The sequence below is a fragment of the Euleptes europaea genome, chromosome 2, assembly GCF_029931775.1.
Source record: "Euleptes europaea isolate rEulEur1 chromosome 2, rEulEur1.hap1, whole genome shotgun sequence".
Taxonomy (NCBI): domain Eukaryota; kingdom Metazoa; phylum Chordata; class Lepidosauria; order Squamata; family Sphaerodactylidae; genus Euleptes; species Euleptes europaea.
The window spans coordinates 56602862-56627991 of NC_079313.1; the positions used below are offsets into that span (position 1 = coordinate 56602862).

Here is a 25130-nt window from a genome sequence, read left to right on the forward strand (position 1 = left end):
AACCATCTTAAACAACCAAAATTGTGCCATCTCCAAAGCAGCTACCATGGTGCAGAAAAAAGAAACGTAGAATATAGCTCCCCGCCCTTCCCATTGTGGCTACTATTTATGGGTGGGGAGTGGTTTTAATTAGGAAATGGTGCAAGAGTGAGCCTCCTGCAGCACCACAGAGCCATGTGAACCTTATCCCACCACCATAGCCACTTTAAAAATAATAATAATAATAATATATAGTTTGGCCATAACCTTATTTCATTTTATCCCATTCTTCTGCCAGGGAGCTCAAAACAGTTTAACTACACAGCTGGCTTCCTATCCAGGCCACCTATGGGCCAGATCTGCTTAGTACAGTTTATTAAAACGGTCCGTGACCAGTAAAATGGCCAGATGTGCTTATTTTTAGTAGCTGAACTGTGCAATATTCCTTCAAGCCACTCTATGAGATATATCAGTGTTCTCAACTGAATCATAAGAAATCTCTCTTGATTCCCCAAGGGCAATGGGCTATGGATGCAGTTTAAGTCTAGAAATGATTGCTAAACTGCAATTTTATGGAGAGTTACTTCAGTCTAAACCCATTGAGATGAATGGGCTTAAATGAGACTAAATGAGAGAATGAGAGAGAAATGAGAGAGAAAATATCCTTTTTCTTAACCACACAAAGTATATAATGGTGTTTTATTCATGGTCGCTTTGTGTGTGTGTGTTAAGTGCCATCAAGTCACTTCCGACTCATGGTGACCCTATGAGTCAATGTCCTCCAAAATGTCCTATCTTTGACAGTCTTGCTCAGGTCTTGCAAACTGAAGGCTGTGGCTTCCTTTATTGGGTCAGTCCATCTCTTTTTGGGTCTTCCTCTTTTCCTGCTGCCCTCAACGTTTCCTAGCATGATTGTCTTTTCCAGTGACTCTTGTCTTCTCATGATGTGACCAAAACACGATAGCCTCAGTTTAGTCATTTTAGCTTCTAGGGTCAGTTCAGGCTTGATTTGATCTATAACCCACAGATTTATTTATTTATTTATTTATTTTTGGCAATCCATGGTATCCATAACACTCTCCTCCAACACCACATTTCAAAGGAGTCTACTTTCTTCCTGTCAGCTTTCTTCTTTGTCCAACTTTCATACCCATACATAGTAATAGGGACTACGATGGCATGAATTAACCTAATCTTGGTGGCCAGTGACACATCCTTACACTTCAGAATCTTTTCTAGCTCCTTCATGGCTGCCCTTCCCAGTCTCAATCTCCTTCTGATTTCTTGGCTGCAGTCTCCCTTTTGGTTGATGATGCAGCCAAGGAATAGATGTGTCTTATTTGCCTGCAAAGTTCACAGTTCATCAAAGGAATCTACATACATATGGCCTAGTTTCAGGCTTAACTTTATTTTGTTTCTTAGGTATTACCAAACTGTAATCACAAAGCTCATTCTTGCTAGCAAAATATAAAGGATACACCCCTCCCCTTTTTGTGTTACTAACTGTATGGAAAATCTATCTCTGTATTGGTCTTATTATATTTGGAAAGTCCTATGGCACAATATGATTATAAAAAAAAACTAAAGTTGTGCTTTTCTGTAACCTCTTACATGGAACTAAATTATGTCAATCCTTTGGGGACTGTTTCTTATATTCTCAAATCCTTGGGGACTCTGAGTTCATTTTATTTGTAACTGCTGGGATGGAGAAGCTGCATGTAGCATTCTCAGTGTAAATGGGACCCCTGCATGCCTTGTATTATGAGTTCTCCCTGAACCAGTTTTTCTAGAGAATTAACCAAGTCACTATTTCTCAAATGCACTAGCAGGCAAAGGATTTCTTTTAACTTCAGTTGCATGTGCTTCAGTTGTACATGTAACATTGCACATTCAGTTGTAATTATGATATTAACAACCTTTGTAAATTGGTATTAAATGTAGGTGTCTTGTCTTAAATATGACCTACCAACCTCTTCTGCTTCTTTAAATTTCCAACTGGGTAACATCTGTATCAGTCAGACAATTTATTTTTCTAATGATTTGTTAGGACAGTCACCAGTGTCAGTTTCATTACCATTGTGCTTTATTTAGATAGGAAATTTAGATAGGAAATGAGGTAAGAAGTAATATTTCTTGTGTGAGGATTTGCTCAAGTCGGTCTTATACGAGGACAAGTTATTTCAGTACATAGCTTGGAAATAAGAATAATAATTTTTTGTGCCAAAATCCATGTCATATTTGCAATCGAATGTACTTTTGTATATTCTCTAATTAGATGTAGGGTAACTAAAAAGAAAGAAAGAATTATTAGCAAATGCAAGCTGTGCTTTTTTGAGTTCTTTCAGAACCAGTTTTTCTGGTTCCCGTTATTACGGCCCCATTATATCCAGTGCAGGCGTGTGTGTGTGTAAAGTGCCGTCAAATCGCAGCTGACTTATGGCAACCCCTTTTGGGGGTTTTCATGGCAAGAGACTAACAGAGGTGGTTTGCCAGTGCCTTCCTCTGCACAGCAATCCTGGTATTCCTTGGTGGTCTCCCATCCAAATACTAACCAGGGCTGACCCTGCTTAGCTTCTGAGATCTGACGAGATCAGGCTAGCCTGGGCCATCCAGGTCAGGGCCCAGTGCAGGTAGACCCTGACCATGTCCACTCAACTATCAGCTGTTATTCAGCTTCTCAGCTTTAAAGGAATGGAGACACCAACTAACAGCTGTTTGGTGGCCCATCTTACTCTGTCTTCCTCCCAGCTCCTGGGCCTTCCTGAAACCAAAACACTGCCAAAATTCATGGAGTTACAATTCCATTACTCCCATAATTTCAGGAGTGTTTTTTTGAAATGGCCGGAGCTCAGCTGGACTGGCTGGTAGTCCCTGCAGTTCCCCAAGGCTTCGCTGCTCCATCAGATTGGGGGGGGCTGTACCCCCACAAAGTTTGGCTGTTCAGTCAAGCCTCCCAGAAGTGTGGGAGCCCACGCACCAATCTGGTCAGGCAACGAAGCCTCACAGGAACATAGAAGCCCATCCATCAGCTTAGCTGACAACCCACCATTTTCCTACGCTGTCCAGGAAAATGCCCATTCCCCCAATTATCAGTTGTTAGCTAGGTGGACAGAGGACTAAGTCTAGTCATTATTTTCTTTCCTCCCAACAGCCCACAGGAAATAATGGCCCCATTATTTCCAATTACTGTCAGGGGCTGATCCCTTTAAAATTTAGAGATATTGGAGTTGCTGAGTTCACAGTTGTTTGATGGAGCCGGCTTCCTCTCTCTTAATCCTTCCCTCCCTGCTCCTGCTGCCTCTGGGAGGGATGGGAGGGGGAAATTGGAGAAAATGGTCCCAAACTTTCAGAACCTAGGAAAAGTACCCCCCCAATCTTAAAATGTCACCAAGGATCTGAAAACTTCTGGATAATAAAAAAGCATGACCTTGATAAAGTCTGGATCTAAACTTACCATGATTTTTTTAAGTGCACACCCCTAAATATTACTTTATTGTTAAAGCTGCAAAATACTTGGTGGATATTTTCACCACCATTCTTTATCTTAAGATTTCTTTAAAAAAAAAATCTGAATAGGCCCTCAGACAGTTCTGTATTCAGAACATTATAGTGCTATGCTTAGGTTTAAACAAGCTTAGTCCCATTAGTGACTAGCAGAAATGAAAGTATGCCCATCCAAACCAACTGTTTTACAGACAAAATGTACTATCATATATTCTTTTAAACTGGTGGCCATATAATGGTGGGGCAGCAGGGAAAAAGTTACAGCTTACAGAAGTTACTACTTAATATCATAGAAGACAATGTATATTCTTCTAGAAGCACAGACGAATTTTCATAATGGCTACATACTTGTGGATGTCTATGCATTCTAAGTTATTGTAAGGTTAGAAATGGGGAATATGATAACAAAGTTAAAGAAGTTCATAGAGATGTGTTTGTTGCTTTCCAAACTCTGCCATCTGAGGCCACCCCAGTCATCACAGTGTAGAGCCAGTCATAGTCAACTCTTTGCACTTTTCTTTATCTCGTCTTAAAATGCCTCCAGCAAGCAAGTTACAGTCCCAGCAGCAAAACCCTTCCATTGTGTTTTGCCAAAGCGTTTTTAACCAAATGGCAGAGGTCCTTTTCCATTTGGAAGCAATGGACAGAATGTGGCTTGTTAGGAAAAAAGGTTTATTAATGATATACCAGCAGATAAGTACCAACGAAAGGAAAACAATGCTTACAGTAGCAGATAAGTATGAACACAGGAAAAATCAGTGCTTAACTACAACAACAAAAATCCAAAGGCTTACACAGCCTAGTGGGTTATGACAAAAAAATCCCCCCTTGGAACCAAAATTTCATCTCCCTAGTTTCCCTTCTCCAGTCCAAGTCTCTCCTTCTGTACTCCTCTCTGGCTTGGCTCCTCTGGCTCAGCCTCTCTCCTCTGGCTTGGCTTCTCTTAGATTTCCCTTCTCTGGCTTGGTTCCTGTGACCCCACTTGCCCCCTTCAGGCTGAAGCTCTCTTGTTTATATACAACAAGAGGTCTTACAACTAGGCCTGTCGATTCGGTTGATCCTGAACTAGAAATCAGCCAAATCCAGTTTGATTCGTGTCTTCCAAGTTCAGGATGAACCGAAGGCAAAAACCGCTGGAGATTCCCGAAGCCGAACTAAGAAGCTTCGGGGAAACGCTGATTAAATTCTGCGAGTTTGGGGGAATCCCCCACGCCTTCCTGCTTTCTTTGACACCAGGGAGTTAAGTTCTTTCTGCTAGCCAGGTCAGAAGTTCAAATCGTAAATTGCCCTGGAGGGGAGCTTATTTTAAACAAAGAAAGCCCCCCTCCAGGGCAATTTACGATTTGAACTTCTGTGAGCTGGGTTGGGCAGTGGGCAGTGGTCTCTGAAGAAGACTTCTGGCTTTCTAATCCCTGCTGTGGCCTGGAGTTGGCATAGGCCAGAGTTAGGCCTGGCCTGTGGTCTCTTCTCGTGATTTAAAAGTTGCAGTGTGTTCAAACTGCAGGGAGATTTGTTTGCCTTGCCTTTCTTCAGCTAGTTGGAAGGCAGTTTCTTAATAGCTAGTTGCAGAGGGTAAGCTGGAGACATATACAAATGCAAAATAGGCAATCTCCTTGCGATTCATATGCAGATTACGCCAGCTTCAAGCACACAGGAGAATGTCCTTTTAAAATCCAAGCCTCTTGCATGGGATGAAACTAGCTTCTATTCATTCCAATGGGTGGATGGGGGGGGGACCCCTTCCAGACCCCATAACTCTGGAACCCCTGACCCAATCTTCACCAAACCTCCAAGCTACCCTGAAAATTTGGGACCTATAGTTCAAAAGATGCCCCCCAGAGCCGCGGAAATCCACGAATGGGTTTAAATGGCTTTAAATTGATGAATTTTTTGGGAATCCCGAATTTAAACCCCAATTCCTACCTATACTGATATAGGGGGATTCAGAATTCGAGGTTTCCCCCCCCCCACTAAAAAAAGGCCATTTAACCCCAAATCTGAATTAAAACGATTTTTTTCAACATCCCTACTTACACCGGTATTCCTAATTGATCTTTGCTAACCATGGGAGGGATGACATATCCTAGGCCCTCCCAATGTTGGCTGACTAGTCTGTCTGCTGTGCCTTTTAAAGGCATATACCTCCAGATACAAAGAAGGGGAAGCAGACATATAGCTACTACCTGCAGATAGGTTGGAAAGGTGAATTAAGCATGGAGGAGAATTATGGCACACCCCCTTACTCCTAAAAACAATCTTCTGCATTTTCACTATACATTAAGAATGAGATGTCTCTGTCCAGCTAGTCTTTCTATCCATTGGTATGTTTAAAGTGTTGGTAACTGCCCACTGCTTTTTCTCATGTAAGAATTTCAGAGGTGGCACTTGTGTGGCCTTGTATGAATCTGACATAAACTGATGGTGTGCCTTCCACAATGAGGAAGTAAGACCATTGTGAAAGAACCCATTCATATGTGGGGGGTTTAGCCCAATTTTCACAAATTTAATACAGAATCTTCATACAAACTCTTTCTGTTCGGTGAATATGTTAATTACTCACCCTTTTCATTTTTACAGTGTCATTTCATTATGAATAAAGTTGGAAAACTGCATTCAAAGCTTTTAGCCAGGTCATTCCCTTAAAGAAAAGAAAAATGGAGATTATTATGGGCATTGATACTCTGAACTTGTTTTCTCTTCTGTGTGACTTGGAGACACAGTACAACAGCACAAGGGGTAATGCATGTCAGACTGCCCACTGTGCTGAGACCTCTACACAAGCTGAGCACAGCAGGGTGAATGTCGCTGGGATTTGTTTTACAGGAAGCCTTCATTTCCTTGCTTTGGAGGGGTTAAGTGAGCCACTTCAACCACTGGTTCCCTTTGGGGGTTATGCTACAGAAAGGCATATCCACTTTACCCCAGAGGCTATGCCAGCAGAGAGCCGCTGTCAGAGGAAAACAGTGGGATGCAATGAATCAATGTATTCCCCAGCCACTTAGGCTATGCTCACTTTCCGACCAGGGCTGTCCAGTCTCAAGCTGTGATGTCCCCTTAGTGGCCTTCAGCCTGAAGCTGTCAAATACACCCCCGACAGGTTTTGGTCACTAGGGATCCTGCGTCCAGGTTTATTCTGGAAAGAATCAGGTTGAATTCATCCATTGTGCCTTAAGAATCTCTCTTGCACCAGTGGAAGAAAACTGAGTGTAGAAACTTTGGGAACAATCTATCAAGAACTATTCCTGTGTAAAACTCCATTTAAGTGAATGAGTCTAATGTTTATTTACCAACTAACTAAAGTTTTCCTGATTTGGAGGGAGGAGGGAGAGGAAGTGAAAGATGTGGCCAATGCAGTGGAAGGTATTAGTGGCCACCTAATTATGCTGACAGCGCTCAAGTAACAGGAAGGCAGCACAGACTTTGCACTTCCTTCTCCATAGCTCTCACATTCCCTTCCTTATACAATTTCTATATTCCCCATCTTTCCACATTGATGGCAGGAACAACAGATAATGTCAAGTGAATAAGGTTCAGAGAATGGAGGACTTGAACATTGAGCAAAAAGCATTGCTAGGCATGGAGAATCAGGTCATTTATCCTTTACAATGCTTGAGAATGAAGACCTTTATTATCATACTTGTATTTTTACTCCTTTATTATCATACTTGTATTTTTGACTTGTATTTCACAGTCATGCTAGGAAAGGTTGAGGGCAGCAGGAAAAGAGGAAGACCCAACAAGAGATGGATTGACTCAATAAAGGAAGCCACAGCCTTCAATTTGCAAGATCTGAGCAAGGCTGTCAAAGCTAGGACATTTTGGAGGACTTTCATTCATAGGGTCGTCATGAGTCAGAAGTGACTTGACGGCACTTAACACACACACACACATTTGTGCTCACTCAGAATGGTAGCACAGATATGCCATCTTAAAATGACTGTAAAGACTAATCCAGTGTCTCCTAAAGTTTAAGATGTTTTATTGACTTACTTTAGCAAGGTTAGATCAAAATTTTATTATAAATATTGAATAGATGTATCTTAAAATTCACTGTGAACACAGTATCTGCTGTATGTAAGACAAACAACTATAGATACCAGTTTTCATTAAACATTGAAAGGTATCGAAAACAAATTTGTTTTAAGTATTTTTGCCGTCAAGACCAAAAAGAAATGCATTCATCAGATAACTCACTGTGGACTTGCACAGCCCAATCCTACACATATTTAGAAAGAAGTGGACCCTGCTATGTTTAATGAGATGTACTCCAAAGCAACACGAATAACAATAAAAGTTAACGACATTGCAGATGTATCTGGTTTTGGTCCAGATATTATTTCATTGGATTTGCTTGCAAATAAGTTGGAAAACAGGTTCTTGGTGAACTCCCTCCTTTTCCTGAATGATACAGGGTAGAGTCCTGAAATGAGTGTCTAAGAGGACCAGCTGTTAGCCTTTTGGCACTGTACTTCAGCACTGCTGTTAAAGAGCCACTCGATGCCTTGCTGAAGAATAATATTTTGGCTATGTTAATCTTGCTTCATTTTCTTATTCCATGGCCCTGAAATTTTGATATAAGACTTCTTATATTTTGGCGTAAGATTTTATATAGAATGAGTAACTAGTACTGAACTCAGGGCCGAAGTAGATAAGACTTTGGGAGATTTATGAATGGATCTCCCAAAGTTAGTTTTAAAGATTTATTTCATTGCAGATATCAGCTTTGAGCTAATTCAGATTGTGTCTGTGTCAAGAACTTTCCACACACTGAGCATCTGGGTAGGAAATATGGCAGCACATATAAAGAAATTGTGTGCTTCTCCATGTGGAGTAAATGGAATCTTGGGGAAGTGTTGAGGATGGGAAAACAGTTAACACCACCATTCTGTCCCACTATGGCCCTCAAAAGCTATTTATCAATCAAATTGCCCCAAATATTCATTCATGTATCTTCCAGAATCTTTTGAATCATAGCTGATTTGTGCAATAGTTTGATCTGTAATTCAGAAAGAGTAATGGAGATATCTAGTGGATCCTGGAATCCAGACATCAGTATATGCAAACAATAATAAAGGATGGAAAGAAAATGAATTCGTCAATTAAGAAGGCCACGAAGATTTATATTAGCCCACAGACCCTTTAAGGTTGCTACAACTGAGTTCTAGATCATCTCTTTCTCTAATGTCTGCTTGCGAACCCAAGTTACTAATAGTTAGAGCAGCACAGAGATTTGCTATGGTTCCAGTTTCTAGGATTGATGACTAGATGTTAGGATGCCTTAGGAAGCAACTATAATTTATCTCTCTCAGTGGTAATCTGCAGAAAATTGCCTGCTTTACAGGGGTGTTGTACAATCAGATACCGTATTTTTCGCTCCATAAGACGCACTTTTTTCCTCCTCAAAAGTGAGGGGAAATGTCTGTGCATCTTATGGAGTGAATGTGTGCACAGAGCCGGCTGGGCGAGCTGGGAGGCGGGCGGGGAAAGCTGGCTCGTGCCGTTCCAGCGTGCCCAGCCAGCTCTGTGCACCCCGCCCGCCTCCCAGCTGCCCATCAGGGCGCACAGAGCTGGCTCCCGTTGTTCCAGCACGCCCAGCCGGCTCTGTGCACACATTCCCTCCACATTCACTCCCAGCTGGGAGGTGGGGGGGGGGCACACAGAGCCGGCTCGCGTCGTTCCAGCGCAAGCCAGCTTCCCCCACCCCGACGGCCAGCTGGGGGGGGGCGTCTTATGGTCAGGTGCGTCTAATGGAGCGAAAAATACGGTAATATCAGTGAAGTGCAGAAATATATAAAAACGTATAACCATTACTATCTTCTTCTGAAGGGATGCCACATAGCCATCATGTATCCCAAGGGCTTCCACCTAGTTTTGTGTCCTGCACTGAGGCAAAGGGGTGAATTGTTTTCCTTGCACTGATGTTAGGATATGTATACCAGATCTTCTGAGCTGCTAACTCAAGAAAGTGGCTCTTAGGATCGATCTTATTAAGGATGATAAGAACTTCAGAGTAAACATATTCAGCAGGCAACTGTACCACTTCCACAACTGCAATCACTCATGACCCGAGCCTTAGATTGGCCTGCACCACTGTTTGGCACCCAACTCAAGCACCACTCTAAGCAGCTTTGAGGCTGTGCAGTAGCTACGGGGGGGGGGGCTTCATTTCCTTCTGCTTTAGAGCTGCTTTTGCACATGAACAGAGTTGCAATTGATTTCCCCGCATGGGTGGATCAGGTAATTAAATGAGGCAACTGTGACTCTCTCGGGGATAGGGTTGCCAGGTCGCCACTGGTGGGAGGTTTTTGGGGTGGAGCCTGAGGTTGGCAGGGTTTGAAGAGGGGAGGGACTTCTGTGCCATAGAGTTCAATTGCCATGGCGGCCATATTCTCCAGGTGAACTGATCTCTATCAGCTGGAGATCAGTTGTAATAGCAGGAGATCTCCAGTTAGTACCTGGAGGTGGGCAACCCTACTCGGGGAGGTGCCAAAATGTGCATGTGAGAACTGCTTCAGATTAGCAGCCATTTGCATTGAATAAGATACAAACACACAATGATAAAACTTTGATTTAAAGTGTTTACTATCAAAAATAGTTTTTAAAAATTGCATAGTATTTATATATGACTGACTGCTTTTATTAATTCTTCATTTAGTGACAGAGCAGGGAGATGTGGTGGCAGTGATACCAGGAGAAGGGATTAAGGTTTACTATGTATGCATACAAAGCAATTGGTAAACAGGCTTGAGCTGCTTCAAAGCAACCTGAACTACCCACTGAACAATCAGCTCTCTGCTTGTGATGGGTGAGCAGGATGTGTGAGCCAAACGGATAGGTGCTTGAGCATCCCCACCTGTTGCACATTTGACATTTACCATTATAAAGTTGTACTTTTTACCTTTAGCCGATATTTGTGCTTGCTGTGAAGGTGGCTGAGAGGTAATGAATTCATATTATGCATGCATTATACAGAGATGACATTGCATATGACTATGCTCAAAATATAGTTGACAGATATATTTATAGACTCGTTCAAATTATTCTTTCCAATGTTTGTGAAAACCCAGGAAACTGGTGCTGATTGAATGTGTTCAGCTTTGGGTCCTAAATGCTATTTTTCTCTAGCCTTAATGAAAATTTAAGAAAAATATTTGACAGCCTATGATCATAGCATAATCATTGTACTCTATTTTGATTGGAACTAGCCAATTTCAAACCCTGAGAGTTATACATTGACAGTGTTATGATCTATGCTGTCAAATAATCTCTGAAATTGCATTAGGGCTGGACAAAAATCATGGCCCAATCAATCCATTCCCAAGGTTTTTGCACACTTTGGCAGTTCTGATTCATCCATAAATTTTCCACTGCTCACAACACACTGAACATGGAGACAGCCCAGACCTTTGAAGAATAAAGTACACATTTTATAGAGTTAAAGGCATAGGTTTGGCCTGTTGGGCAGCCTATAACATGAATTTCCTATAAATACTGTACGTGTAGATAAAAAGCATTGTGCATGTGGAATATGCTAAGTTTGGTCCTTTTTAAGAAATGGAGCAAGGGCATTGTTGACCCCACCCATTGTAGGAATGGAGTGAGGGGCACCACAGGTGTGAGCATGGCTGGGAGCTGCATGCTGCCCAACCAGTGAGGTTGGTATATAAATCAACTCCACCACTGTGAAGTTGGCACTCACTATAGCAGCTACCTGCTGTCCCCCAGTGACCCATAGATACTTTTTTTTTGGGGGGGGGGTTAATGCACATGGTTAAATTACCAGATTGCTTTAAAGCCAAAGAGGATTTATGAGCTCCTTTCTCAGATTTACTAAGGCCCTTTTCACCTGCTTCACATAGTTAGTTGAAGGGATGTGTTAGATCCTGACTGGGGATCTGCAGCAATAGTGCAGGTTTCAATGGATGAGTTATAAGAAAATTGATGAGTGCCCCGAGGCATCTGAAGGAGCTTACCCAACCTAGCTCCTTATAAATGGCCAGCCATGGGGGGTTGTGAGAGGGCATAGGGGCTGGGCAGCATGATTTGAACTCTAATGTTCATCATGGGGAAGTGACGGGGCTCGGTATCACTCAGCACAGCTTTGTGTGCAGGCAAGGAAAAATAAAGCACAGCAGCCCTGCTCTGCTGAAGTTTGAGCTGAGCCAGGTTGGGGTGTCCCAAATGGCTATCCAGTTAATAAGAAGGTTCAATTGTTTGAGTAGATAAATAAATCCAAGTGTAAATCATGGACTTTAATCTGGCATCTCCATTCTAGAGTGTGGGGTCAATTATATACTAAGCTTCTTTGACCCCAATGACAGGTGGCATTTGTAAATGATGAAAAAGGTATTCCCAAAATAACTGTTAAATGCCACAAATCTCACATAATGATTTCAAGTATTATAGAGAAAATTATAATTCTGTGAACCTGAATTCCCTTGAAGTTCTGAATTATTCATTATTTCATGGGAACCATGGGTCTCACTGACAACTTCCTTGGCACCCGACAGGTTTTTTTAAAAAGTGGGTGTGGCCAGGTGAGACCTTTACCCAGATTGGCTGTTGGAGGTCTGATTGGCTCTGCAGATTTTTAAAAAGTTGCTTCAGCAAGAGCTACCACCATATTGCAAGGGATCTTCAGTGAATTACTCTGTGTGTATATATTTTAAGCATTATGTTGATTTTAAAAGGCATCCTGTTAAACAGAGCTTCTGCCTGAAATGCTGAAGAGTTACTATTAGAGTTATGCACACCTTCACTCCCTGACATTTTGTAGTTGGCTCTGCTCCTAGGACAGCCATTTTGTGGTTGCACCCACCACCCTGTGTTAGAATTCCAAAGGTGCCCACAGGCTCTAAAAGGTTGGGGGTCCATGATTTAGAAATTTGATGGCAGCAGTGAGAATGCAAAAAAAAAATGTACTTCTATCATTCAGTGAAGAACTTCAGCTATTAGGCAAACACACTTGCTATAAACAGTGCCAAGGGCAGTGGAATTCCATTAGTCCCACTGAACATGGATGTACCATTATATTTGTTGGTTGGAATCACTTTGCCATTCCTTTCAACAGCGGGAGCAAACTGATGTGCAGTTCTTTTCACAGCTGACACTGATGGAAACTCAGAGTAACACAAGCAACAGCGTACAGAACAAATATGATTTTCACTTTACCATTAGGAAGCCAAACTCTTATTTATCCATTGGGCAAATAAATTCTAAATTGTTTAGTTTTTCAAAAACTTTCTTCTTTCTTTTATATATATATATATATTTTTACAAATTTCTAGTGCATTCCTATGATGGTTGTTTTTCACTACTCGAAGTATACCCTTGCCAGAGGTTGTTTGGTTGTGCATAATTAAGCTAGGTAGTAAGGTATCCATGGAATCTATGCCTGGTTGCTTTCAAAAGTATTCTTTTTTGACCAAGATGGGGGAAAAACAAGCTTGTTTATTATAGTTGTAAAATTTCTAATCTATAAAGCCTGCAGTTGTTGCTTCCTTCAAACCATACAACATTCAATATAGTAGTGAATTATGATAAAATGTTGAAAAATAAACTTAAACCCTTCGGTTTCAGAATTGATTTTTTATTGTGGTTGAGTGCTTTTATAAGTTTTTTTTAAAAAAACATTGCTGTTGATTAATATGTTTGGTATATTTTATAAGAAATCAGGAGGAATATGGTAATTCATCCTAAATATTCAATTCTTCTCATATTTAGCTATCCACCCCCACCATAGTAAATATCTTGTTTTTCTTGAGCCTTGTTGGGTGGGAGGCCTGGCTGCTACTGGTGGTGAACTCAAACAAACCTGATCCTAGAGGAAAGCCAGAGCTCATTCTTTGTTCTAACGGATAAATACTTTTGGGCAAGAAGGTAGAGTTCTTCAAATCTGTCTTTTCTCCTTTAATGTTGACCTGTGCTGGTGGTGGTTATTTGAAAGTGGGGTGTTGGGGGGGGGGGTTGCGCCATGCCTTATTGCAACGTGCCCTGTGTAAATAAGTTAAGTAAAATCTGTTCTTTAATAATCCTGACCCTTTTCCTTTAATTGTTTCTTACCTAATGAACAATTATTACTCTATTCATGGATGGTAACAGCAAGCCAATAATATTCAGTTTTGATCAGGGTCTCATGAGGGGCCCCCAAATGGGATCTCTGTCTGAGGGCTCATGGTGGCACTTGGCATCTCTGACAGTTCCATTGTATAATAAGGCCTTTTCTGGATGCTACCAGTGAGTGTTATGATTAACGTTTGCCTTTACAACTGCAGTGAATTAGAAATTTCCTCCTTTCTTTGAAACTTGAGTGAAAACGTCCATTTCCCCTTTGCTTTAGTGCCTCTTTCTAGATCAATTTGCTTTCATTTGGCTATTTTTGGTATTTTACTAGATGTTTGCCCTGACCTGGATGTCCTAGGCTAGCCTGATCTTGTCAGATCTCAGAAGCTAAGCAGGGTCAGCCCTGGTTAGTATTTGGATGGGAGACCACCAAGGAATACCAGGGTTGCTGTGCAGAGGAAGGCACTGGCAAACCACCTCTGTTCGTCTCTTGCCTTGAAAACCCCATAAGGGGTCACCATAAGTCGGCTGCGACTTGACGGCACTTTACACACACACTAGATGTTTATCTTTGGTTTTATTAATTTTATTTTTGTTTGTACTTGTTTGTTTGCTGGCAAATGGTAGGGTTGCCAACTCACTGGAAAATTCCTGGAAATTTTGAGGTGAGGTTTGGGGAGGGGAGGGACCTCAGTAGGGTTACCAGTAGGGCTGTCAATTAGGTTCGGCCTGAACTGAAAATCAGCCGAATTTTCCTTGATTCGGCGGTTTTTAGTTCGGGAGGAACCGAACTCAAAACTGGCAGGCAACCGGGGGGGCCGAATTCAGCGAGTTTGCGAGTTCGCGAATAAATTCGGCCAATTCGGGGCCGTCAGTAAGCAGCATAACCTTCAGTAAGCAGCATTCTCCTCCCCCGGCCAATCGGTGGCCAAGCTGGGTCTTCTTCTGGCCAATCAGTCAGGACTGAGTACTGGAGGAATCAGCTGATGTGCGGCCGGCCGGGGAAAGAGAGAGAGAGAGGGAAATCCTCATGTGTGTGTGAGGGGGTGCTTGTGCACATTCGCTCCTTTCCGTGGCTGCAGGGGGCGCATTTTTTGGGGTACAGACCCCAAACTTTCAGGGGATATTCAGACAGGTTTTCTTAAGAGACCACCCAAGTTTTGTAAACATTGGGTCAGGGGGTCCCGAGATATGGGCTCCCCCCCTTTTTCTTTCCATAGCTGCAGAGGGCGCATTTTTGGGTGTGCCGACCCCAAACTTTCAGCGGAGCATCAGACAAGGCTTCTTAAGATACCCCCCAAGTTTTGTAAACATTGGGTCAGGGGGTTCCGAGATATGGGCTCCACCCCTTTTTCCTCTCCCCCTTTTCCATTTTCGTGGCTGCAGGGGGCGCTTTTTTGGGGGTTCAGCCCCCAAACTTTTATCATAGCTTCAGAGAATCCCTCTTAAGAGACCACCCAAGTTTTGTAAAGATGGGTTCAGTGGGGGCTGAAATATCGGCTCCCCCCCTTTTCTCTTTCCGTGGCTGCAGGGGGCGCATTTTTGGGTGTGCCGACCCCAGACTTTCAGCGGAGCTTCAGTCAAGGCTTTTTAAGAGACCACCCAAGTTTTGTAAACATTGGGTCAGGGCCCCCCGAGATATGGGCTTTCCCCTTTTCCCTATTGGGATGAATGGATCACCCTCGAGAGATGCATACATATGGATCTTATATTGGATACAAATGGAATCATATTGGATTACCCAGCCTCCCAGCCCCTCCTGCTGGAACAGAAGACAGCCACAGTAAGACCCCTTTGGGGGCTTTAATCTATAATTTTTCTTTTCTGTGTGTGTATGGGGGGGAAAGCAGAGTCTGTGTGTGTGTGTGGGGAGGGAGCAGTTTCTGTGGGTGCGTGGGGGAGCCAAAGGGGGCTTTTGCCGGTTCTGCCTGGGGTGTGTGTTCCCCCTCCAGTCTCTCTCTCCCTGGTTTGAGAGGGGGCTTCATTTTTATTCTTCAGGTTTTTCCTCATTCATAAGATCAGTTAGGTTATTTTGATGCTTGCTCAAAACTGGTTTTCAAATGGTGACTTAAAGAATGCATCTGCCTGGTCCCAAGTCCAATGCAAAAGGAGAAATTCCACCCCCTCCTGCTCATTCTGCATAGCTAGCTGCCTCTGTCCCTTTCCATGGTTTGCAAACTCCCAGGTGTCAGGTGTTGCTTTGCACTGTTGCAAAGGTGTTGCATTGCGTGCTTGTGTTGCTTTGCAGTTGTATTGTTTTGCAAAATTCTTCACACCTGCCCCGCCCTTTGCATGTTTGCAAAGGTGTTGCTTTTCAGTTGTGTTGCTTTGCAAAGTTCTTAGCACCTGCCCCGCCCTTGCTCTCATCAGCTGTTTGTCGAGCGGGAGCTTTGTGCGTGGGCGGCAAGCTCTGCTGAGAGATACACATTAAGGGTGGGGGGGACCCCTTTCAGGGCCCATATCTCAGCCCCCCCTGACCCAATCTTTACAAAACTCGGGGAGTCTTTCAATATACGTCCTTTGAAGCTCTGCTGAAAGTTTGGGACCTCTAAGCCCAAAAATACCGCCCCCAGAGCCGCGGAAAGGCGCGATTGTGTTTTTAATGGCTTTATTCGGCCGAATTTTTTTTCCGAACTTTGAATTCCCCCCGAATTGAACGGATCCGAAGTGGGGGAGTTCGGACTTCGGCACGTACCGAACCCACAAGGGCCAAATTCGGCCGAATCCGAACTGTACCTAATATATATTTTTTTTTACAGCCCTAGTTACCAGGTCCCTCTTCACCACCAGCGGGCAGTTTTTTGGGTGGAGCCTGAGGAGGGTGGGGTTTGGGGAGGGGAGGGATTTCAATGCCATAGAGTCCAATTGCCAAAGTGGCCATTTTCTCCAGGTGAACTGATTTCTACTGGCTGAAGATAGGGTTGCCAACTGCCAGATAATGGGGAGAAAAACGGCACCTCTGTACTTGTACCAAAAACTTTAGAAAAACAGTACAGGAAACTGTATATACACAAAGTGCAAATATTTATAAGCTACTGAGGTGAAACATAGACCATATACGTGACATATATACAACACAATTATATACAATATGTACAGTTCACACAAAAAATGTAGAAAAATTTCCAAAGGTCTCAGCTGAGTACCACAAATATATAGAGGAAGTTCCAAAGGTCTCAGATCCACTATGTGATGTACTTTACTGACTTCTGATTGCTCATACTTACCCTGTGTGGGAAGGAATGATGAATATGTAACAGCACTTTTGTATTAAGGACTGAAGAAAGATTTCCACTGCTGTGGATCTGAAACGGCCGTATCCATCGATGATTGTGGCTCTATATGAACTTTACACAAGGATTACAATATTAGCATTCATTTGGTACTCAGTTGAGACCTTTGGAACTTCCTCTATATATTTGTGGTACTCAGCTGAGACCTTTGGAAATTTTTCTACATTTTTTGTGTGAACTGTACATATTGTATATAATTGTGTTGTATATATGTCACGTATATGGTCTATGTTTCACCTCAGTAGCTTATAAATATTTGCACTTTGTGTATATACAGTTTCCTGTACTGTTTTTCTAAACTGCCAGATAATAGCAGGAGATCTCCTGCTAATTCAACTGATCTCCAGCTGGTAGAGATCAGATCACCTGGAGAAAAATGGCCGCTTTGGCAATTGAACTCTAGGGCATTGAAGTCCCTCCCCTCCCCAAACCCTGCCCTCTTCAGGCTCCGCCCCCTAAATCTTCCACCGGTTGCAAAGAGGGACCTGGCAACCCTAGCTGGAGATCAGCTGTAATAGTACGAGATCTCCAGCTAGTACCTGGAGGATATAACAAGATCACAAAATCACCTGTACTGTAAGGAAGTTACAAAGTAAAAAACAGCACATAGCTCAATACGAGTAGTTTCAAAAATTGTCATCAGTGTATAGAAACAAAACAAGCAAGTGCAATAACAATACAACAGATAGAAAGCAAAACACATAGAGTGGAAATAACAGGAACTCAAAAAAATATAGTTCCAATAATGTTAAACCAAGTCTGAATAGACTTCCACAAGGTTGCTCGCAGAAAGGGGAGACTATTCAAACCCCAGAGTTCAAGCGATTGCGAGATGATGGTGATAAGAAGTTGTAAACGGGAGAAAACCACCCTCTGTTCAGCTCTGTGGCTCCCTGGCACTGGCATGTTTGCCCCCACACTGGTGTCTGTGCCACTTGGTGCTGTGGTAAAATGGCAAGGACATCGGTGCAGGGTCATACCGGCTCCTAAGGTGTTCTGCCCCCCCCTTCAGGATGGCAGCCATAGACATACTTAACACTGATAAAATAATAATAAACAACTTGATTCTACTTTTATTCCTTCCATACATAGATCTTGAGTGTCCTTCAAAGTAACTCACTTGCTTTAATTCTCCTCTTCTGTCACTCACTGATTTCATTATGTCTAGGTATAAATTTTGAAATATAAGGATCAAAGTGGAGCATGGTTAGGAAAACTACTTCTTCTCAAATTCCTTTCTTATACTATCTATGCAGACTTTAAGCCTGACACTGAAATAAGTCAGGATCTCTACCACTGGTAAAATGTCATTGACTTCCCAGCATTAAAGTAAGAAACTGGCTCTCAGAACATGTATTCCTGTATACTGCCTATGAATGCAACTTAATTCTACAGGAATTTTGCTTGTTGGAGCAGTGACTAAACACACACACACCTGGTAATGTAACAATAAAAATAGCTTATTTCTTTTTAGAAAATGGAGAAAAACAGCTACACTTGTCTGAAAAGGGTTTGTAAACCAGAGGGGTTTCTGCTATATAGTGGCCTCCATTAAACCTTTACAAGCACCTAGCTGTGTGGAATACTGCCAACACTACAATAAAGTTAATTAGGCAAAACTGTAAAGATTTTAATAGTGACCACTGTATGAGACAATTTATACTACTTGAGAGTTTTCCCCCACACCACTTGAGGGTTGTAAGAAAGCATTGTTTTCCCTCTCTGCGCATCTTATATCTGAATTACAAAAAAAAAAAAAAAATGCAGAATGGAACTTTTGGGTTGGCATTTTACACAGAAAGGAGAAAAGGAAGCTACAGGAATAAACACCAGTTGAAAAAAAAAACAGGCTATATTGATGTTCAGTGTTTTTACTAACTCAATTCAGAATTCTAGTTTATAGTCAATTGCTTAGGGTTGACATCCTCCAGGTGGTGGCTGGAGAACTCCTGCTATCACAACTGATCTCCAGGTGAGATAAATCAGTTCCCCTGGAGAAAATGGCCGCTTTGGCAATTGGACTCTATGGTATTGAAGTCCCTCCCCTCCCCAAACCCTGCCCTCTTCAGGCTCCGCCCCCTAAATCTCCCACCGGTTGCAAAGAGGGACCTGGCAACCCTACAATTACTGTTCTTCAAATATAGAACAGTCATCATTGTATCTGCTACTGCTTGATAAAACTCTCCAAGTAAGCATATGCTTCTCCATTTCCGGCCATGTTTGGGACAGTTCCATGTGGGATCAGGATCTTAAAACTGACATTAGCATGACAGTAAGTGGGGAAAAAAATAGCACACATTAGTTTTCATATGCGCAAGAAGCTTTGAATAAGCAAGGCAATTAAATTATTAGTGTTGATGAAAAAAATTCTGGGGCAGCAATTTAATCTAGACCTAGCTGAAAGGCATGCAAAATATAATAATCTGAGATCAAAAAGTTGCTAGTAGCTCTGTGTCAAAAGGTATACCGAGAGTTATGTCCATTCCAACTAGGGTTGCCAACTGCAGGGTAGTAGCAGGAGATCTGCTAATTCAACTGATCTCCAGCTGATAGAGATCAGATCACAGATCACCTATCACCTGGAGAAAAATGGCCACTTTGGCAATTGAACTCTATGGCATTGAAGTCCCTCCCCCTCTTCAGGCTCTGCCCCCAAAATCTCCCGCCGGTTGAGAAGAGGGACCGGGCAACCCTAATTCCAACATCAGTTTGAAATTACTACCATAAATTATGTGCTTTCATTCACCATTTAGTGAGTGTCTCATATGTGAACTTTCATATATGATTGACTCTTCATTGCAACCACCAACAGAGCACATTTTCCTGATGCTGAAAGCCTATCACAAGTGGTTGTTAATGTTTAATCTGTGACTGCTTCCAAAGTACACAACAGTATAATCCAGTGCTCCCTGCAATTTATTTGTTAATTAAACTATATGTACCGTATATACTCGCGTATAAGCCGACTTTTTCAGCCCAAAAAAAGGGCTGAAAAAGCCGGCCTCGGCGGGTCAATACGGTAGAGGGGGGAAAGAGGAGGGAGGAGGGAGGGGGGAACTTACCACCGCCATCTTTTCCAGGCCGGGAGCGGCCTCCAGAACCCCCCTGTGGCCGCAGGGAGGGCGCTCCGCTGCCCCCGCCGCCTTCTCCCGGCCGGGAGAGGCCTCTAGAGGCCCTCTGCGGCTGCGGGGAGGGCGCTCGGCCGCCCCCGCCACTTTCTTCCGGCCGGGAGAGGCCTCTAGAGGCCCTCTGCGGCCGCGGGAGGGCGCTCCGCCGCCCCCGCCGCCTTCTCCCGGCCGGGAGAGTCCTCTAGAGGCCCTCTGCTGCCGCTGGGAGGGTGCTCTGGCGCCCCCGCCGCCTTCTCCCGGCCGGGAGAGGCCTCTAGAGGCCCTCTGCGGCCGCGGGGAGGGCGCTGTGCCGCCCCCGCCACCTTCTCCCAGCCGGGAGAGGCCTTTAGAGGCCCTCTGCGGCCGCGGGGAGGGCGCTCCGCCGCCCCCGCCGCCTTCTCCCGGCCGGGAGCGGCCTCTAGAGGCCCTCTGCGGCCGCGGGGAGGGCGCTCCGCCGGCCCCGCCGGATCCGCCGCTTCCCGCCGCCAGGAGCCCAGAAGGTAAGTCTTGGGGGGGAGGCGTTATAAGCCGACCCTCGGCTTATACGCGGGTGCCTAATTTTTCCCCATTTTTGGGGAGAAATTAGGCACCTCGGCTTATACGCGGGTCGGCTTATACACGGGTATATACGGTATATGCCACCTTTCACTATTGACCACAGTGGCTAATGGTAATTTACCAGGAAAACTTGGTCTGCAGGTAATAGGTAATAAAATAAAAACAGACAAAAAGACAACTATACAACTTTTCTGCAAGATAATATCTTTCTTACCGTAAACTGCAAAATGCTCATAGAAAAGGAATGATTTTACTTTTTTTATGGGAAACAGATAACATAAGGGCCCTCCACACCTTTTTGGTCAGGGCATTGGGGAAGGGTTGTGGCTCAGTAACAGAACACCTACTTGGCATACAGGTGATCCCAGGTTCAATTCCCAGCAACTCCAATAGAAAAGATCAGGAAGTAGGTGATGAGAAAGACCACTACCTGAGATTCTGGACAGTCAGTGTCAGTTTGAATAAATAATACTGATCTTGAAACACCAGTGGTCTGGTTCGGTATAAGACAGCTTCACATGTTCATTCCATAATGCTGAAAATGTCACCAAAAAAAACCCACCAGGCCCATGCTATGGTCATTGGCCAAACAACTGAAGCTCAATTAGAAGGAGACTGTGGCAGATCTGAGGTGGGGAAGAGACTCATAACACATAACCGAGAAAAATCAGGACATAAAAACAGTGCTCCAGACAAATCAACTTTATTTATATAAGTATATTTATAATATATGCACATAATACACATTCAATAAGACCTTATGTCTGGTGGCCATCAGATAACTCCATAATGCTAGCTGTGATTCCATTTAGCTGTGTTCCCCCTTTTTAAGCACTTTGTGGGGGGGGGGAGGATATAGGATTTGGGTTTTTATCTTCAGACAACACTGTCCCCCAGCACCACAGTTTATCAGTTCTCCTTTGCTTGCTTGTCAGAAGCTATTGCAAGTGGGGAAATGGGGCTGGGACCTGTGGCTGTAAATTTTCTTGGTTCGGGGATCTTCACAAAAGCACCCAGAGGTCTTCAGTAAGGTGAAGTAATGGAAAGAAAACATAAAATATAAGTAGAAGCTTCATTGCTATGAGCATGCACCATCATGAATTCTGACCATCAAAAGTCTTATGCAAATTTTAAGAATCACTACTTTCATTAAAAAAGGAAAAGAAAATATTAAGCCATTATGAGCCTTCAATCCTCATTACTGACTGTGGAGCAACTGCAATGAAAATATATTTATTGTTGTAGGGGATGTTTCTCTGGGTAAATATGTATCAAATCCATTGGATGTACATGGAGTGGCCTTCATGCATCATTTTAGTACCATGCATCGTTTTAGCAGCAGCAGAAATGGGCATGTGTGTCTATCTTTCCTACTATAAAAGACCTTGGAATCTGCAAAGGAAATACTTTATTTACAAGATTTGTGTAATTAAATAGAGGAAGTGCAAATAATCTGATGTTGTTTCTTTACAGATGACAATGAATGTGCAAATGCTACACAGCTTTGTGGAGAAAATGCTAACTGTACAAATACAGTGGGAAGTTACTTCTGCACGTGTGCCCCCGGATTCAGATCTAGCAATGGCAATGCAACTTTTGTAACTAACGATGGGTCTTCTTGTGAAGGTAAGAGGCCAATGGATCTTTGCTATGCTTTTCTCAACACATTTCCCTGGTTCACTATCATCCCTGTCTAGGGTTGCCAACCTCCAGGTGGTAGCTGGAGATCTCCTGGGATTACAACTGATCTCCTGGTGACAGAGATCAGTTCACCTGGGAAAAATGGTTGATTTGGAAGGCATTATACCCCATTGAAGTCCCTCCTTTCCCAAAACTCAGCCCTCCTCAGGGTGCATCCCCAAATTTTTCAGGTATTTCCCAGATTATTGCTGGCATCCCTAGCAGTAGGGTTGTGAACCTCCAAATAGCACCTGGAAATCAAACACTATTACAATTGATCTTCAGGCAACCAACTGCTCAACAGACTTGTCCACCCTGTTGAATTTTACTGCCAAACTTACTGTATCTAAGGATGCCTACTTCCTTGCTAATTCAGGGTCAAGAATCAAAACACAACATGTATACTTAAGGGTATTGACGGGTAGATGGAATTGCCATATAATGCAATGTCTTTGCTATTTGCTGCCTTACTGGGCACAGCTCTTCCCTTGTACCTTGTATAAGCATGACCTCAAAAACTGCAGTGAATGAAGAAGCTGGTGTTTGCATTGGCATGAGCTTCCTCAGTGAATTCAAGAGCTATGGTTCAGAGCTGAACACATGGAATTGCCTTAGTGAGTCAGACCATTGGTCTATCAAGATCAATATCATCTAATTTGATTGGCAGTGGTTCTGCAGGATCTCAGTTACATCACCTGCTAATGGACCCTTTTAACTAGAGATGCCAGGGATTGAACTTGGCGCCTTCTGCATGCAAAGCAAATGCTCTACCACTGAGCTACCTCTTGTACAATTCTCTGTGCATCTGTTCACAATCTGCTAGTGTGTGTTTAGGATTGATATTGAACAAAAGATTTGCTAGGGAAAAATATTCCTTAACCATTTTATAGGCCCTAAGGATTGCTCTTCTTTAAAGGAAATGTAACTATTTTGCATTTTTTTAGTCTTCTGGTATTTTTCTTGTGCTTCTGGGTTGCTCCACAGGGACTGGGAAAACAATCAATAAATCTATTTTGTCTTTTGGCAAGTATATTACCCCTGTGATGATTGTATCTTATTCAAGACACATCTCTTATGCTTTACAGTCCTGATAATTTGTTTGCCTCATAGTGTTCCCAGTAAGAGAGTTATGTTTGCATTTTAGTCTAGGGAGGCATTTGTTTAACATTTCTGCAAGGATGCTTCATACACCCATCAAGCCCTTTATTCAGCTTGATAGGATTTTATTACCACTCACTCCCACAATGAAATATCTTCTTGATGATCTCTAGAATTGAGAGCCTGCAGTCCATTTTGGATTTTCTGTCTTGATGATGGTTATAAAAATGAAGGGATCACATCTGTGCAATTGTCTGAAAAAATCAGAATAGTAATTGTAAATATTTTTAAATAGTCATATAGATCTTTATATACCAGAGTTATCAAAAATTAAATGAATATATCCTGGTTATCTGAATTGTAATTACCTCTAAATCTTTCTCCATGGACCCATTTAACCTTATGTCAATAGCTCTCTGCTTTATTCACATTTCTGAAAAGCTGCATATTTCAATTCATAATGACCTTTGTTTATCCAAAATCTTGGGAGAGATCCAAAACTTCCCGTTCATCGGGCAATTTTGAGAAATGGGAGTGGGGCTGACATAAGTTTACACTGATATTTCCATAAGCATTCAGCGCTGCTAGAAACAAAACAAAAAAAACCACTAGATGAATAGTTGAAGGGATAAAAACATGGGATTTCATTACACAAAGTCATTTCATGACATGTTCCTTGGCATTGCCTAGTCTTAGGAATTATGAAATATATTAGACTGTCTTTCTAAGATGCCACATCACAGTAAACCCCTGCACAATCATGAGTGTGTTTCATGTTCACTCCCTGTCCCCCCCATGCATTGAGCATGACTGAAATCTTCCGGGTTTGAAAGGCCTTTAATTAACCTCCAGGTTGCAGTGATGCCAAAATGTAGGAGCCAGGGGAAAGTGAAGTTAATTCCCTCCCCATAAACTCTATAGTGGGGTTAAACCATGGTGTAGACTCCAGGTTTGTGGAGAGAGAATGACCTCCAGTTAGCCCAGACACCTGCATTCAGACATCATATGAAATTGGGAGGTCTTTAATCACTCTAGGAGAGGATGGAGGGGGGTGAAGGTGAATGTGAGAATGGCATGCTTGTGGCCAGTGCATAAAACTGAGGTTTAACATTATATCTGAATGTTGCAAGTGACTCTCATTCTCCTAACTTCTCGATTGGTATGTGGCCCTCATGTACTTTCCTACTGTTATTGGTGTTGAATGACAAACACACACGTGTTGCAGGCACTGTACACCTTATCTTTGTTTTCTCTACTATTAAAATGAACTATTTGTATTTGGCTATCTTCTCATTCCTGCTCTGGTTATTGCAGGATAAGAGCGGGGAAAATGGTTTCTTACACAATAACTTTCTAACTTTACACAATGTTTTGACTTTGCTTTTCTCTATACTGTAGTGGCAATTTTCATTTCCTGTCCCTAAATGGAGTGGATGTATTTTTTGCCCACAGGTAGTGTTGCTATGGAGAGGGAGATTTCTTTATAGCCATGGGATCCGCTTTCTTCCTTCCTTCTTTTAAAAGAGAGATTCCTCTTTCATATCTCTTTGATTTACCTTTGAAGAGAAATCAACGTACCATTTATAACTTCAGCCCTTACACTTATGTTTTATGTTACGCAACACATTGTGGTTTACACAAAACGCTGTGGTACTCTAGCAGAAAGATAGGAAGACATTACCTGCCTCTGGGAACAGAGTGAAATTCTGAAATTTTGCAGAACCTCCCTTCCTGCCCCTCTAGGGTTGCCAGCTCCGGGTTGGGAAACACCTGGAGATTTGGGGAGTGAAGCCTGAGGAGAGCAGGGTTAGGGGAGGAACGTCAATGGATTATAATGCCATAGAGTTCT

At 42.8% G+C, this 25130-nt stretch overlaps 1 protein-coding gene across 3 annotated transcripts in view; it reads left to right on the top strand.

Annotated features, from left to right (window-relative positions):
* The window catches only part of ADGRL4 (adhesion G protein-coupled receptor L4), a 129533-nt gene that overhangs the window by 53544 nt on the left and 50859 nt on the right, over positions 1-25130 (top strand). For all 3 annotated transcript variants that reach the window (XM_056844114.1, XM_056844116.1, XM_056844115.1), the window contains exon 3: positions 21977-22129. In XM_056844114.1, the coding sequence (XP_056700092.1) occupies positions 21977-22129 (153 nt within the window). The remainder of the gene's footprint in view (positions 1-21976; positions 22130-25130) is intronic.